The sequence below is a fragment of the Misgurnus anguillicaudatus genome, chromosome 22, assembly GCF_027580225.2.
Source record: "Misgurnus anguillicaudatus chromosome 22, ASM2758022v2, whole genome shotgun sequence".
Taxonomy (NCBI): domain Eukaryota; kingdom Metazoa; phylum Chordata; class Actinopteri; order Cypriniformes; family Cobitidae; genus Misgurnus; species Misgurnus anguillicaudatus.
In genome coordinates, this window is record NC_073358.2 from 22923572 (window position 1) to 22942203 (window position 18632).

The 18632-nt window shown below is 38.1% G+C and overlaps 1 protein-coding gene across 2 annotated transcripts in view; it reads right to left on the reverse strand.

The window, feature by feature from the left end:
- The window catches only part of tmem8b (transmembrane protein 8B), a 245368-nt gene that overhangs the window by 162540 nt on the left and 64196 nt on the right, over positions 1-18632 (reverse strand). Inside the window, exon 2 of one of the 2 annotated variants that reach the window (XM_055200090.2) lies at positions 7686-7875. In XM_055200090.2, coding sequence (XP_055056065.1) covers positions 7686-7875 — 190 coding nt within the window. Of the gene's footprint in view, positions 1-2086; positions 2356-7685; positions 7876-18632 lie in introns of those variants that run through there. The other variant, XM_055200091.2, reaches the window with a different exon arrangement.

Here is an 18632-nt window from a genome sequence, read left to right on the forward strand (position 1 = left end):
GAACATGTAGTGAATCATAAGTTAAAACAGTGTTGTATAGTGTTGCATGACTCGTACTCGCTCCTCCTGTGGTATAACTCCTCCTTCTTCATTTTTTCGTACATTATCGGAAAGATTCGGTTAAGCTAACCTTTCTTTTATAAATCTGATTAAACTAAAGACTCTTCAGAAATATAAAGGATGTCATACTACTCTATAGGTACTCCAGATTAACATCAGAAATGCAGAAACAGCGTGTGTTATGTAAGCTCAAAATTTACTTAATTTTATTTTATTTTTCCTAGGTAATTTTGCTCATCAAGAAAAAGCATCTTAATTTAAGAATTTTTAGAAATTTGTACTAAAAACAAGACAAAAATACTAGTAAGAAAGTCATTTTTTGCATTGTTGAAATATGGCTCCACTTGTGATGTCAGAAGGGGATAATACCGCCCCTTAATCTGCAATATATTTTATTCTGTTACTAACACACTAACTGTGGGTTTACACCAAATGCGAGTTCAACGATTTGTGCGAGTAGATTACATACAAAGTCAATGCAAAGACGCGATCAGACGCGTCCTCGCGACAGGCGATGCGAATGACGCGATATGGGCAGCGCGTTTGCTGTGAAAACATGCGCTATTTGCCTCAAATGCGTCTTCTCCCAAGTTGAAAATATTCAACTCGAGCAAATAATTCACATGACACGAAGTTAAATCCCGCAAGTAATTTAGAGCGAGCAACGCGATGCAATTGCATGCTTCGCGTTTGGTGTAAACCCACAGTAACATTGTCTTTGCATAACATTCTGTTTTCTTAAATATTTTCTAGCTATTTACCAAAAGACTTGATTTTTTTGAAAGGACACTGCAGAGAAGACCTCGGGAGCTCATGGCTTCTGCTCAGGCCTCTCAGTTTGTACTGGGTGCAATTAGAGTCGCCACAGCCGGTCCGGCAGCATGATATTGATCTACAGGCCGTAGTGCGGCGTGGCTGTTATACCGTACTCAAGACCCTGTTGTCCGGCTTTCTACCTCTTCTTTACCTTATCCTCCCACTTTATCTGTCCCCCGGCACTGACTACAGCCTGTTTAATTACCATCTCTCCATGGCACCCCCCTGCCTGCTTATCTGACAGCTGAATCGACAGAATGGAGCCCTGCCTCGTTCATTATGAAAACAGCAAGACGACCTGGGGCCTCCTGACAAAACTCTGCATAGCTTCTATGCTGAAATTGTGTGTACGTTGGAATCTATGCAAGAATCAAAATTATTTATTTAGATATGCTGTATTGTGAAACGAACTTTATTACTTCAACCACAAATTTAAAAAACATTTTAAAGGTGACCAAGAATGTAAAACTGTATTTACCTCGTCATAGCTGAAGTATTAGAGCTCTGTATATGGTAATGACATATCGCCTCAAACAGTTATTTTTTCCTCATTCTTATGTAAATCTTGTTAATTCAAAAGTCCACCGAAAAACAGGCCAATCTCATCAACATAACACCAACTGTGCCGTAACTGTCGAGATGTACGCCCCCAACATTTCTATATACCCGCCCATATTCTAGGCCAGCCGGACGTAAACAGCAGAATCATCTGAAAGTTTGCAGGTATTGAGAAGAAACAAGCAAGGACGTAAATGGCAGAACATGGACACAAATGTTATGTTTCAGGCACAACCAAACACCGGAACAATTAAATCTAAAACTGTTCGTTTACATGGCCATTTCACCGCGGACAGTTGTTTAAATCTGGGACAATATCAAGCAGGCTTCGCTCAGCGTTTGATACCGAAAAATGGGGCAATATGGCCATTACAACCCTTACCACAAACCGTAAGTAGTGATTTTATTACTGTTGACTTCGGTTAAAATGTTAAGTTTCTTAGTGAGCTAACAACATTAACGGTAATTTACCATGTTGTCGAGATCGAACGCAAGATGCGTCCGTAGTTTACCTCAGCTATTGTTAACTACCAAACTAAATGGCATAGATTGTATTTAATGCGTATGTTAATATTCATTACTGCCAGTGTTTTTTATATAATTCAACTAAATACTAACTTAACTGAAGTGCGCGTGTGTTTGTGTCACTCACCTTAAGCGCAAATTCAACCTTGATATTGGTAAGTTTTCCCTGAGCTCTGTGAACACGACGACTCACTGACAGCAGTTTGCCTTCATTCAGAAACAACTCAAATAACGCGACAGCAGCGTAAAAAATCCTTACAGGCACTGTCATAATATTTCTGTCTTCATCACGGCACAGAATAATGAAATACATCCATAAGAACGTTTTTGTCATTTAACATTGATTTAAATAATAGTCATTTTATCTTGCGATTAAGTCCTGAGCTGGTGACGTGACCCTGGTTGGGAAACAGCCAATCAGAGCACAGCTCATTATTATTATTCATGACCCTTTCATATGAGGTAAAAAACAGACCATGAGGGCAAATCATAGGGTTGTAAGTGGACATGTAAAACCGTCTCTGGATCATTTTTTTCACTTAAAAAGGCGCATACCTTATATTTAGATATCAAAGAACAATGTAACGTAATAATTTTTATTATTCTTGAATTTACAAGTAAAGAAAATAAAGGTTGAAGTCCCTGACAACAGAACGTTGCTATGCAATTAATAACACTCACAGGTGATGCATAGGGATACTAAGTAGATATCTCAAAAGGTCATAGCTGTGACCTAATTTTAATGGGAGGTCATTTATCATGACTAATCCATGGCTATTGATCAGCACTAAGGACCGTAACTATTGTTGGATATAAATTCATCTCCACATTTTTCAGGACCGCTTTTAAACTGTGCACACCATATTTTAAGAACTCAAATGTAGATCAATCACATACACTTAAAAAATACTGGGTTATTTTCAACAATCGGTTTAAACAACCAATCATAAATTAAATTACAATGCAACTGGCTCGGTTTGTCCCTTTTTCATCCAAAGATGGGTTGAAAATAGCATTTTTAGAGAGTTGCTGATCAGGACAAATGAAAAAAAACATAACAGAATGCAATCTTTTGTTGCTCTTTGTTCCCCATGGCTGTTGCAGAGTTTTGTATCATATTATTTAAAAAATAATTGCTGCAGCTCCCTCTTTTGCTCTTGTAATGTTCATTTTAATGCTAATCGCCTTTTATTAATAGATGCAAAATTAGCCTTTGACTAACATGTACACGGATTCCTGTAAACTTTAGGACGAGTAATATATTAAGATACTTATTTTTTTCTCTTCATAAAAGAATTCTCTCAAGATGAGGCACAATTTTGTCAAAAAAGCACATAAAGCAATATTTAAACCACAGGCAGGTCATTTATTTTCCCTGATAGGCCCCGAAGATACATATTATATTATTGTTCAAACTGGTACATGGGCGTACTTGCTGTAATTATGAAAGGCAATATGTTCCCCTGGAGTTATGACTGACATTATGAGTTTAAATTAAGTCCTTCCAAAATCACTGTTTATGCCACTCTCTCTCATCCAACCTTCCCTTGGGACCACCAGACAAGTTTTTGAAATATTATATATCACAACCGGGACATAAAACAAAATGAAAGAAGTTTTTTTGGGTCCAAAAGAAATCCAAACATCAATTGCACGAAAGAACATTTGAAAAGGATATGTTTAAAGTACTATAACCTGATGTTCATGCTACACTTATTTTAAGGTCATAGCAGAAACACATTTCTAAAGTTATTACACTTTGCAAGCATAAATAATAGTTTCTGTTTGTCACAAGAAACCAGCGTGGGACACTTATTCAAGGACAGCCTGTCCTCCTCTTTATAATGTCACATTAAAGACGATCCTGAGTTTCTTTCTCACCACTTATGATGTACATTCAGTGACAGCCAATAACAAGGTCAGTGTTTTGATGGAACTTTAATGACAGCCAGCGCGCTGGGATTTAAGGACCTGAGTATTCAGTGAACACTATTCTGCATTTTGATTACCCAAGGGCCAAGACTAACTTCAACAATCGCTTTGGTTTTTGCACACACTGTACTCTCGATGAAAGTGCGTTAGGATCACTCAAGGATGACTTCAAAGCAATGGACAGAGAAAAATTAAGGCTAAAAGCACCTTACAAGGTTACTGAAAGAACTGATATCAATGTGTTTTCACACTTCATTTCAGGACATTTAGACTTCGTCTGAGTTCAGGAGACGAGGAAATGTAGCACTGTGGCATGTGGACTCAAAGTGTGATGGGGTTTAAAGCAGGGGTCTCGAAGTGCCGGTCTGCATGCCATGTGTGGCCCAACCTCCCCCTCTGTTGCCGATCAGTGTGTTTGTTGTAGTCCAAGAAAAGAGATTTATGTTGGAGTCGATAACTCGTGTCATTGTTTACTTTGGGGTTTGTACCTTTTGCATATCCTTAACGAACTAATACACACTTATGCTGCGTTTACACCAACCGTGTTTGAGACGTCAAGATCGCGTCTACCGCGTCTAGTTTGCCGCTTGAACAGTTTGAATGCATTCTACTTTGCTCTAGACGCGTGGAAAAAGCAAGCAATTGACGCGCATCAGAGGCAAAATCCGCTTCTTGTGGGAGGGCCAAGTGCTATTTTGCATTTATCGAGAGGGTTACTGGTTTGTATTTAGTCACCTCACTATAGGGGGAAAATAAACGGCGCGGGTCGATAAAAGTCACGTGACTCAAAAGTGAAAAGTGTATTACAAGTTACCAGGTTGCCCAATGTCCTCACTTCCAAGCGAGATCTTTTTTATTCCTGTCTCTATAGAAATAAGAACTTGTGTCGTATAGCTCCTGGTGACTGCTTACGGACAATATCAAGTGTTCCTTCAGGTTGAATGAGTGACTCTGGGCGGGGCCAAAGCAGCAAGCAGGCTCCTGATTGGTTAACGCAGCGCAAAATTCTGCCAAAGTTCAAATTTTTCAACTCGGGTGTCAGCCGCAAATTCGCGTCAAACACAAAATGCATCATTCGCGCATACTGCGCGTACCGCGCCAGGCGCTCAATTCGCGGCATTCGCGCAAACTAGACACTCAAATGAGGCAAAATCGCGTCTTCCGCGCCGCGCCAAACGCCTCATTCGCGCCACGAGACCTCCAGACGCGCATCAACGCATCTTCACATTAACTTAACATTGAAATCACTCACACTTCACGCCTCTACCGTGGCTGGTGTAAACGCAGGATTACACACCAAAGAAAATGTAAAATCGTGAATCGGACGAGAGTTGCTCTTTAAACCAGTGTGTTTTCCAAGCCTAATCTCACGAGAAATCGTACATATTTTACGAGTTGGCTAATTCGTATCAATTCATACGAAGTTAATCATGCAAAATCTTACGATTCTCATGGTAAAACAACAACGAAACCGAACCCCTAACCCCGCACCTAACCCCAACGTCACACGGGTCAAGGCAAATCATACCAAAACTTACGAATGTGGTCGTATGAATTGATACGAATTAGCCAACTCGTAAAATATGTACAAATTCTCATGAGATAGCGTTGGTTTTCCCTAAGTCAAACTTAAAGGCGGGGTGCATGACCTCTGAAAGCCGATGTTGACATTTGAAATCACCTAAACAAACACGGCCCTACCCCAATAGAATCTGGACCTTCATTTGATAGACCCGCCCCAGGCATACGCAACCCAGGCAACAATAGCCCTTTCCCAAATGGCGCACTTCATGTGGACTTTCGGTCTCGTGGCCTTAAATTGCGCGTGCTCGCTTAGTCTACGAGTCAGTAGGGTGTCCCATCTGTCATTTTTACTCTTCGAAGTGTGCTCATCAGCGCCCTCTTTGCCCCCTTGATGCTGTCTTTTGCGAAGCCCTCACTGCAGCAGGCTTTGCGCACTTTATCAACCCAGAAGTCCTTGCGAAAGAGCAATCAGACTAGCCTGGTCCAACCAGACTCTCGTACATTCATTTCATTTGTACAGAGAGTCTGGCCACGCTCCATTGCAAAGCGTTACTTCCGTTAAGGAGGGTTCTCTGTTGAACTTTAAAACTATTGGATCTGCCCAGAGTCACTCAGGATCTGCCATAGGCGATCGCTAATGTGTGGTCGTGACATATATCATGCACCCAAACCGGCCGGAAACAACAAGTCAGAATAATCAGACAAACAAAACTTATCAAACCTTGTTCTTCCGGCTTTAACTTCTGTATATTTGGCAGTTTTGCAAGAACGGACAGAATAGCTTTTCTCACGTCTTTCTCCTCTGCCATTACTGAACTACAACTCAACCTGACGCACAACCTCAACGTCATCGTTCTTAGCCACCCCCATCTGTTCGCTGATTGGTCCTGCAGATTTTTGCAGGAGAAAACGAAACTCTACAGAGCAGTCCCAGACTTAGTACTTAAGCGAAATGAAAATTAAGCGGAAGCCCGTGGGAGGGCGGGGCCAGGCTACAATCAGACCAATCAGACGACTGAAGGGAGGAGTTTACACTGACGGGGAACTTCTCTTCCTATATCTTGCTTGATGCTCGAGTCTGTCCCAAAATACGACTCCGGTGCAACCACGTGGACTCGCATCAAGGGTCCCTAAAGTCTGCACTACATGATGTCATCTGAGGAGGACCACAAGTCCGGAGTGTGCCATTTGGGACAGGGCCAATGTCGGTTAGTAGACACGCCCCTTATTGCTGATTGGCTACTATTGTGTTTTGGTACTTGGCCCGACTCCCTTTTCTAAAGATTTTTTCAAAAATCATGCACCCCGCCTTTAATACACTGTAAAAATGCTGATTTTTTTTGTCAAATCAACACATTTTTTAAGGTAAAGTATTATAAAAATATAAGTTAAGCAATTTCAACTTGTTTTCATAAGTTATGTCAACTATTCTAACTAATTTCATGCTGCATTTTTTTTTACAGTGCACCAAATATTAGTATTAAGTCCCAATCTAAAATTGTCACATTAGTTAAATATATTTCTTAAATATGTCATTATTTTAGTCTGGGACTAGGATAAGCCTTGTCTGGCATACCGCCCCTATATGTTAAATAATAGAATTTAAATTGACTGAAAAATAGTGCTTTTTTGAATGTTGAAATAGCTCTGCGAAATGTTCCCAAGCCAATTTGAGTTTGAGACCCCTGGTTTAAAGTGTAAATTATTTCCTTTCATCCCAACACTTTCATTATGCCAAAAGGTGGTCATCTCTTGTTTTGTAACCTTGAGCTAACTAAACTAAGCGAACTGAGAGACTCAATCGCTTGAAAGTCTTTTATGACCAATAAAAGTCTAATGCCACCCTAATTTTAGAGGACATTCGGAATTCATTAAATCTCTTAAAACAATTCTGCTGAATGTGACCCTTTGAAACCTGGTAAAAATGTCAGAGTTTTGATTTAAATCTGTATCACTTGGTATTTTATGCTTATGAATCTCCAGTGTGCAGTTATGCTGTAATTCGGGCGGCAGTGCACTTGATAAATTGCTTTTTATGGAGAGAGCAGAATATTATCAGCATCTGGGAAATGATCCTTGGACGTGGTTTAAAACATATTTTATCTGGGCAAAGTGCAAGTGCTTTTCAGTCCAAGAATAAGAAAGGTCATTATAGTCACGCATTTGACATTTGGCTTTCACATTTCTCCTCCTCTCATCTCCAATTCTGATTAGACATATCTGACCCCGTCTTTCACTAATTATAACCAAGAGGTTTGTAGTCAACTCACACTGTCACGTTGCGGTCTGGGCAGCTGTCCCCAAAAGTGCCCCCTTGCTCCTTGAAGGTGATAAGGTTCCAAACAGCCACCACGGTGTCTTCAGGCACGTTGAAGTGGAACAGCTCCACGCTGGCAAAAGAGCGGTAGGCGTTTAGCTTGCGAGGTGTCCGGGTGAAATAGTCAGTTACAAACAGGCAATCTATGGAAATGAACAAAGAGAGAGTTATTTAGATGAATAAGCTTTTACTGAATTGGCTGGATGTGGGGGAAGCTGGGTGGGAAAAGGGTTGCAGGAATCGCTCCTAATGCAGTTTGGTTGACCTTCCCTCTAAGAGTCTCACCAGTGATTTAATCACACTTGTTCTGGGTCGCGTGCCACGTGCCTTGGCTCCGATTCAAAAACCAAGCCTCTATGCAAAATTAATGTCATTACAATCCTTCAATGCAAGGCCAGGGAGGAAGCACCAAAATGACATTTGCAATCTGCCTTAATGAGCCATTGACTTCCTATGGCTCCATCGGCAGTGAGGCTAATGGCTTCCGCTCGCCTTGTGATTTGTAGCGGGGAACATTTATACCCAACCATCCAGTTACTTCAATGTTATACATGTATTCCCTATATGTTCAATGTATAGGTGCGATGGATTGCAATTTGCTTTACCCGGATAAATGGTATTACTAATGAACATCTCCAGTTAGGGTCTTAACTCCCTATCGTTCATGGCAATAGTCGATGGTTGGTTGCCATTAGTGAAGGGAAGTAAAGACACTATAGTGGGACGTATAAAAGTGGTGCTGCTTATCAATTGTGCAATAATTTCAGTCTGCTGCCAAAGTAACTTGTTTGCAAAGATTTCTGTTTGATTCTATAGTCATATAAAACTGCTAAGTTTTTTTACTGTGTGGTGCCCAAATGATTAAAATATAAGACGTTGTGTTATACATTCCCAGAAACTGTTGGATTGGGATGCAAGTCAGCCCAGTCTCACGAAATTACGTACCTATATTCACGTAATTTTTAAATTATTTTTCGAGATACTGTCACAAATTTCCGTGTTTTTTCGTGATCGTATAACGAATTTATGTGTATGTGTCATTGTCACGTCATTGGTTACTCAACTGTTTTGTCTTATTTTCTTACCATTGTCGCTTCGGTTTAGGGTTAGATTTACATAAAATTACATCCTCACCCAAACCCAACTCTAACCCTAACGCAAGGCGACAATGGTTTAAAATTTAGAAAATAAATCAGAAAAAAATTGTATAAACCAATACTTAAAGTGACATCCTAACGCAAACACAAATTCTGACCCTAAACCGAAGCGACAATGGTTTGAAAATAGGAAAAAGCACTAGTAACCAATACGTGACAATGACACATAAACTTCGTGATATGTTCACGAAAAAACACTGAAATTCGTGACAGTATCACGAAAAAGAATAAAAAAATTATGTGACTATAGGTACATAATTTTGTGAGACTGGTTATACAAAGTCACCCCTTTCAAGTCGTTGTTATGCCCCTGACAGCATGCTACCTATAAACGGTTTCACAGGACGTACGCGCATCATTGCAGATGCGCATCTGAATGGAACATAACTTATTTAATGCTCTGGCTTGTGGCTAAACTTAACTCTGGAACAAATACCTCATCACAGCTATGTGAAGGAAGGTTTGACAGCCGATCTGTATTTAACATTGTATACATTAATTTTACACAGTAACGTTAGCTCAGTGTAGTTTTTGATATACTTTAGGTAATCTACTTGTTTTTATTGCTTGTTATCAGAAATAAACTACTCTAAAATGACTGTTGTTATTGATTCTTTGCGGAAGTTTAACGGAAGTTACGTTTGTTTTACGAAAGCTGTTTGTTTATATTGTTACTGCTAAAACCGTCTATACATAGATAGTGTCATATATAAAAATGACACTATTACTGTGTCATAAACTGTATTATTTAAAAGCTTTTGCTTGCCTTGGTATGCTGCGCACCTCTGGCGCAACTACAAAAAGAAGAGCATGCAGGCTTTGGTGGTGGCATACAATGATTCCCTTAGAATGCTATTGAAAGAACCGCGGAAAAACAGTGCAAGTGAGATGTTTGCTAACAGTGGAATAAGATCTTATGCAGCTAACTTTAGGCATTGTATCTATACATTTATGTGTAGAAATCAGAATCAATCAAACTGTATTGTTCAAGCCCTGGTATGTCCGAAGAAAAGTTCGGTCAGGTTTACTTCAAGAATTTGGAAGCACTGGCGCTCCTCTTTATGCATATTCATGCATTGATTGATTTACTGTACAGTATAATACAAAACCACATATATAGAGCATATAACACATTAAAACAGTAAGAGCTGCTACGTATATAGTTGTCAGACACCACAAAAACAATGCAGCTAAATAGGTTTGTAGCTAAATTTCATTCTGTGCACACATACATTAGATCTGTTATTTATACAGTAGCCTACTGTGCCAAAGTCTTAGGCCACCATGCCAGAATTAGATTGGTTGTTTTTGCAATGTTATAACGATCATATATAAATGTTTCTTAGTCTGTTTAATAGAATACATCCAGAAAATGTGTACATAGTATTAAAAACTGTATAAAATGTAAACTATGTGTCAAGTTTTTAGGGTAAACTTCCCTTCCACTTGAGCAATAGCAGGAAAATGCAGGATCCCTTAACCTCTTGAAAAGCACCCCCACTCTGGCCCAAACCATGAAAATACCTACTTTCACTAAAAGGGTTGTTTTTACTAAACCGTTTAGAGTATAAGCATAATGTTATCATTAGAAAGAAGACACTTTGAGCTTCATTTTCCAGGTTTCAAAATTATTTTAAGATAAAAAAGTTAGAGAGGCCGAAGTACATTGTAATAATAAAAAATTAACATCTTTTTTAATACTAAAACTCTTAATGATAAATATGTGTGTGAAACCTAGAAATGCAATGATGCCAAAGCCACAATTCTGAAGAAGTTATGTTTCACATTTGAAGTCAATACGCCCAAAAATTAGGTACTTGCAAGGGTTTTTGTAAGACTAGTGCCTTTTCTAGGTGCCAGTCAGCCCCAAAATAAAAGTCTTTTGTTTACATGCAAACAAGTTCGTTCTTATTATTATTCATCCTTACGTTAGCGTATAAAATGCAGTTTCCACACCTGAAAATAAAACGTCACACAAAGATCGTTGGATTCGTTATCTCACTGGCTACACGTTCTGTCCATCAATATTTTCCATGAAGTCATTGGAGGAACAAGCGAGCCAGATGACGTCACATTATTTGACAGCGCTGTTTGGACATTATGTATTATACTCCCGCCTACTATTTAAAACAAAGTTTGAACGTGGTTTGAACGCGAGTGTAATCTCATATACAAGTGTTACGACGTACATAATCCTCAGAATGTATATTATATTCTATTACAAGACGTTCTGATGTAAACAATGGACAATATATCTATATTTCATGGATTACACGCATTTGTGGACAAAAATGGTCATTGGATGTAGGAAGGCGGTTTTAAAGAGTTATTCACACATCTGAAACAGACTGGAATCGATTCGCGATCGTTATATCAACACAAAGGTAAGGAGTCCCGTTTATATTTTGCATGTTGTCATCTGGACTTCTGTAACAAAATACTACATTTATGATGCTAGAGCATCTGTATCTCAAAACAGAGACCATACACTGATGCTTAACCCGTAATTCTTTTAAACGATTTATAGTAATGTTAATATTATTAATGTTTGTAGACAGTAGGCTATATAGATATTGTTTGCAGCGTTAAAAAAAACTGGCGTCATCCCGCACCCGAGCTAGTGCGCGTCGAGAGGTTAAATCGAAAAATAAAAACTTTTTACTTAATTCTGCTCAAAAACGCTCAAGATGTGTTTAGTGGCAAGAGAGCTCACACTAAACACTAAAGAAGACATTTAGTCCTGAAAATTGTATTTTGTATTTTTGTGTACATATTTCCTGTATTTTCTGTATCTTAATAAAATAGAGTGAAAAATAAATATGGATATACATTAAAACTTCTAAAACAACAAGTCTGCTGGTGGTAGCCTACTTTGCACAGTACTGTAGGTGTGAACCAAACTGAACAAAGAAAGGCTGCTGTTTAAAAGAATCATATATGTTTAATATATATGTTTAAAAGTATCAGGCCTAAAGCTGAAGTGTATAATTTAATGTGAAAATACTCTAATAGCTAAACGCAGTGTACCTGTGACACTATTGAAACATTGCTCTGTCTGTTGAGGATACCGACCAGCCTGACACATTAACGGCTCGACCAGTGACTCGTATGTGGCCAGCCACTGGCAAATGAGAAAAGTGTTCAAACAAAACAATCAATACTTTTCTAACTTTTGGACAAACTATATATTGGCCAAAGAAATTACATACTTTAGCTTTTTAACAAGCAAAAACCAAACTGCCATCTTTTGTTGACTACAAAACAGCCCAAATCTGATTGGGGAGGGCATCAAGGACTGAAGTCTCCTACATATCAATACAGTCCTGGAGCGGAGAAGCACTGCGGTGCAATCTCTGGAAATTGAATGTTTGTGTTTGAGATATAGAGAAAATAAGAAGTATATAGGGTTGGGAAGCCGGATGAGTGAAGACCAATGACAGCACCTGCTTGTCAGTCCTAGCCGTCTGTTTAATCTCTTTCCTGTCGACCCCTTTGCTTGTGTTATTAACAGACATAACAAATCAAGCGCCCTGACACTTTTATTAAGCTGATGGACTCTCAGAGGTATGACGCCAGTATGGCCTCTTCATCTGCAAGCTTAGACAGCCACAGCGCATCCCACTGATGGGGTTCATGCGCAATCACTTACAGTGCGAATAAAATTACTGAGTGAAATATAGTTGATGGACCCACATCATTTGGTACTGTATGAACTGCAACGATAGGCTGGAATGTAGTACTTATACCAACAGCCTATCTGGCTTTAAAATATTAATGCACCTAAAGTGCAAAATTATTCAAAAAATTACAGGACGTAACTAGAAACTCTTTCACAGTAATGTTTCATTAATGTTTTTTCAACTATTATGGGGAAAAAATCATTTTCCTAATTCAAGAAGCTTATTTTTTATTTATGAGTATAAATATCTAAACACCCTTAAAACATATCCTGCACTCTTAAAATTAAAGGTGATTAAAGGTTCTTCACAGCGATGCCATAGAAGAACAATTTTTGGTTCCTCAAAGAACCATTCAGTCAAAAGTTATTAAAAGTGTATTGTATTGTACACTCTAAAAATGATGCTAAAAGCACAAAAAGTGGTTCACTGGCTTGTAATCATATAACCAATTTAAAGGAAAACACCACTGTTTTTTCAATATTTTACTATGTTCTTACCTCAACTTAGATGAATTAATACATACCTATCTTGTTTCAATGCGTGCACTTAATCTTTGTACAGCATGTCGTGAATGTGTTAGCATTTAGCCTAGCCCCATTCATTCCTTAGGATCCAAACAATGATTAATTTAGCAGCCACCAACCACTTCCATGTTTTCCCTATTTAAAAACTGTTACATGAGTAGTTACACAAGTATGGTGGCACCAAATAAATGGTGGCGATTTTTTTTTTAAGCGGATAAAAAATGAGAACTATATTGTATGGCGATAGAGCACTTAGCTTGCAGCACTTCGACCTCAGTGTGCAGTAACATCATCACTCCTGCCTACTCCCCCTTTCGCTTAAACTTCATCAATATTACTGCGCCGAGGTCGAGGTGCTGCCAACTAAGTGCTTTTTTACCATACAATATAGTTCAAATTTTTTATTCGCTTAAAAAAACGCCATGCTTTATTTTGTGCCACCATACTTACTCGTGTAGCTTCTCATGGAACAGTCTTTAAATAGGGAAAACACGGACATTTTGGTGGATTTAAATTCATGCCTGTTTGGATCCTGGGGAGTGGATGGGGCTAGGCTAAATGCTAACACATTCACAACCTGCTGTACAAAAATTAAGGGCAGGCATTGAAAAAAAAGGGTAAGTTGAGGTAAATAGTAAAATATTGTAAAACAGTGGTGTTTCCCCTTAAAGGCGGAGTGCACAATGTTTGAAAAACGCTTCGGAAAAGGAGACGGGCCGACTACCAAAACACACTTGTAGCCAATCAGTAGTAAGGAGCGTGTCTACTAACCGACATCCTTGCCGGGTTGCGTATGTGTGGGATGGGTCTTTTAAAAGAAGGTCCAGATTCTATTGGGGTACTCCTACTCCGCCTTTAAGTGCTATATAGCACCTATGTAGCACCTGTGTAGATTGTGCTCTGTAGAACCATATGTTGTGCTATATCACAACTTCTGGTTATTTGTAGGTGTTATATAGGTGCTATGTAGCACTAAAAATGGTCCCCCTATGATTACAAGCTTTAAGTGCTATTTAGCACCAATTATTTTTAAAATGTGTGTCTGAAGCCAGAAAAAAAACTCTTCCAATAGCAAGGTAGCAACAAATTATTAATTGATTATTACATTTTCTTTATTTTTATAGTTTTTTTATTTTTATTTATTTAGATGTTTAGATATAGATACTTTTTAAGATCACGTTTTTTGCTGTGTGGATATGAGAGCCTACAATACTAGTTCACCCCGGTCAGTAAGCGACAGGCTGATTACCCCTCCTGTCAGTCAGGAGCAGAGCCAGCAGTGTCGTGTTGTTTGGTAGTGACATGTGTTGATGTGATACAGATGTTTCCAGGTTGTCAAAATATACTATACTGTATCTCCTCCTGTCAACAGCGCAAGAAAGCTAAACCTGTTTTACTCAGTGTGCATCATCTTCCAAAATCTCCAAAATATTTTCTTTTTAAGCTATTCATAGTAAATTGGTTATGCTTGGAGTAGTGAATGATTTAGCTTGTCATATTGCTAGCTGTAGCATTAACTTAATAATAAGTGGGTTTGATGATACACAACATGCCAAATAACAGTACACATAAACTTGCTTTTTAGAGAAATTCTTTAAAAAATTATGCTGATGAACATTAAAAGTCCAATTCAATAATATTATGTGCAAGAGAAAATTTTAGACACTTGGGCATGAGATAGACTGCACTTAATAAATAAGAGAAAGTAATATCTGCTTTAATAGTTATATCTAGCAGTTATCGTTGGAAATAGCAAATTAAATCATACCGTTATGAATGTTATTGACTTAAGACACAGGATCTTTTTGAAAAACTATGAAAGATCTTCATTTTAATGGCATTTCTGATATAATGGAGTGGATTCTGAGTGTATTTCTGATGTTGTTTTTCTAACATTTAGCAAACATTTAGTTGTTTTAATTGAGGCCTATTACACCTTAATATATAACTACAAGCGAAGCGACTTCATGACACACGATAAAATATATATTTTCCATGTTAATCATTGTTTTTGTCCTACCCAGCCGCAACGCTATGTCACCACAACCAACATTGGATTCTATTTAAACCTAAGTTCTGCGCATTATGAATATTAATGATCAAACATTTCATTTTGTATGTATTTGGCAGATGATTTTCCCACAGCAACTTAAAGTGCATTACAAGGTATACGTAAGGAATAATTGATGACGGCCATTAAAGTATAAGAAAATAATGCGCACCCAAGCAGTGCTGTTTTCGTCAACGATGACGATAACAAAATGATTTAGTTGACGCACCTTTTTTTATGACGATAATGTGACGAAGACTAGCTAAAAATGGCTCTAAGGTGACGAAAACATGACGAGACGCTTTCGAGTTTTCGTTGACTAGATGAGACGAAATTATTATAAGTCTGACGTTCACAATGCATGTAATTTCTGCCTATTTTGCATGAAATCTGTCTGTTTTTAGCCAAAAAGTAGTGATGCACCGATGTATCGGCCGCCGATATTTATCGGCCGATTTTTGATGAATTTGAAACCATCGGCATATCGGCAATAGCACGAGAAAGGCCGATACCAATTGTTTATTAATTAACTGCATAAAGAAATCCATTATATGTAAAAAAAAATGAGTTAATGTTGTTAATAAAAAAAAATGCTGAAAAGCAAAAACCACCTTTGAAGGTTGTCATGCTGTCTTATTATATTTGTTTTAGCTTAATTTATTTGACTGAAATGGTTATCAGAAATAATCAATTTTTAAAAAGACAAAAATGTTTTAACTAAAACTTGACTAAGATATATTAAGTCTTCTTTTGACTAAAATTAGACTAAAATAACAAGACTTTTAGTTGACTAAAACTAGACTAAAATGATGAGACTTTTAGTCGACTAAAACGTGACTAACAAAAAAAGATATGCACAAGACTAAGACTAAATTAAAAATAGGTGTCAAAATTAACACTAGATGCATGCACATTTTTTGGACTTGAAGGACGTGGACCCCGTAACTTTACATTTGATTAACTGAAAGATCTAAAACATTTTCTAAAATAACTGTTCATCTGAAAAATTATGGACATATGCATCTCGGACGGTTTCGGAGTAAGGAAATCATAGGTTTAATATCATATTTGGCTTTTTTTAAATAAAGAATACTACAGAGAGCTTGCAACATGTGCTTTCTGCAAGTCTTACACTCTTACAAGTCCTACAAACTTTGTTGGATATAACAAAACATTTTGTGATCGTTCAGAACTCGCCCTTTAAGAAAACACTGATGTCTTGAAAGAATGGGTAATTCGACTAACTTAAGCCCATAGTTCATAGGGAGATTATCCCATTTTTTCCAATGAAAGCATGGCTGTACTTTATCAGGTTATTAATAAAAGAGTAGAGATCTCTGTAGACGGTGGGGAGTCGCTAACATGGAAGGGCCTAAGCTGCTTGGCAAACAAATAATTTTTCTCATTTTCACGGATAGAATTTTTATTCTTATTTAAACTATTCAGTGTTGTCCTTTTAATATTACTCATTTCACTGCTTACACATTGCTCTACCAATCGAGCAACCGGAACACGGCCTATAAAACATTAAACATTTAAAACTTTTCTTAATGTACATCTCATTCTTCACATTTTCAAAATGCGCAATTCCTTCTCCAACACCTGACGTCTCAATTTAGTCCGTATTTAAATAAATAACTATGAGGAATCTTTGAAATACAGCAGTAAAGAAAGAGGCACTGATTAAAAGAAAATGAGAGAAAGGCTGAAGGGTCCTTTGGAGAACACAGAGATTGTTTGTATCTTCTCTTTGGCTTTTTGTTCCTGTACAGCCCACAAAAGATGTTTCTCAAAGGACAAGACCAGTAATAAATCACAAACCCTTTTATTACATTTCATGTCGATATTCCCCACACAACAAAGTTTACTGCCGCTCAATACAGGTTCCCTTCTTTCAATCTAGGCTTCAGATTGAGAAACATTAAAATTAATACAGCTTTTTTCTTCCAGTCACGTTACCTCTCAAGCAGTGATGGGAGATCAATAATTAATGATGTCTCTCTCTTTCTCACATTCGTTCTTGTGCAGAGACCCATATTCCCCCTGTCATTGGTTATATACATGAGGAGCATAGATATTGAGGTCATATTGCATTTACGTTTAGACTGTTTAGACCTAGTACAAGCATTTCTGTAAGGTTCACTTTGTCTAAATTATGGAGACCTTCTAGCACACAATGAATTAAAGGAAGAAAACATTCTCTCTTTTGTCATGTTTGGTTTCTCTGGTTTACTGTGCCATTATAGAAATCCCCACATAGATGTTCACTGCCAACAAAAATGATTAGACCACCTAAAAATTTTAATTGTTGTCATTTACTCGCCCTTGTGGAATGCCAAACCTGTATGCTATTATTTTTCAGGGTCAGTCAGGTGATAAAAGAATAAAACACAACACCTCAAAACTCCTATAACTAGTCCGTGGCTTGTGTCCTATAAAAATTATCTATTGTGTGACAGAGATTTAAGCCATTATCAAATTATTGATAGTCTTTATTTTATCTCTAAACTGCATCAATAGAGGGAATAATGACTTACATTAGTTTCTCAATACAATAAAGTATGTCTTGCTACAAATAATGGCAGCATTGCTGAGCAGTATGGAGGGAGTACGGAGGCAGCTATAGGAAATTTCAGGGAATGCTTCTGACGTTCTTGGAAGGATGTTTCAGATGGAGAAAGAAAATCCCAGACATCTTTATAAGACACCAAACTGGGAACGTATCCAGGGGAAACAGCCAACATTCAACAAAGCTTTTAGCAGGAGAACACATGCACACACGCTCGCACATACACGCGCTTTGAGGAGAGAAAATCGCTCCTCTCCCCAAGGTTATCCAGTTTTCGTGTGCTAATTCCCGTCTATCATCTCTTGAATAGCATATCAGGGCAGAAGCTGCTCAGTCATATTTCATCATGCTGAAATGTTGTGTTGAAGAGATGGCTTGTGACACATGCATCATAGAATTACCATTGCATCGCATCTCCAGAGGGAAAGTGATCCAAACCCTGACCCTGCGGTACTGCTTATGTTGCTTTTAGCAAGAGCACAAAGACAAGACAGTGAGAGGTTGTTTTTAAGAGAGCATATAAGATATAGAGAGGATGTGCATGTGTAATGAAGGCATACTGTATAGAATATGAGAGAAACGTTGACTTATTGATGCAAAGTAGTAGGGAAGTGCAAATAACACGGTAGATAGTCACATGCTGTCCTTTAGGTGCAGTTACTTTTGGAGTGGACGTCTGTGTGGACATTGGTATATACTAAGGATTATTAGGAACACCATACTAATACTGTGTTTGACCCCTTTCACCTTCAGAACTGCTTTAATTCAATGTGGCATTGATTTAACAAGGTGCTAAAAGCAATCTTTAGAAATGTTGGCCCATATTGATAGGATAGCATCTTGCAGTTGATGGAGATTTGAGGGATGCACATCCAGGGCATGAAGCTCTCGTTCCACCACATCCCAAAGATGCTCTATTG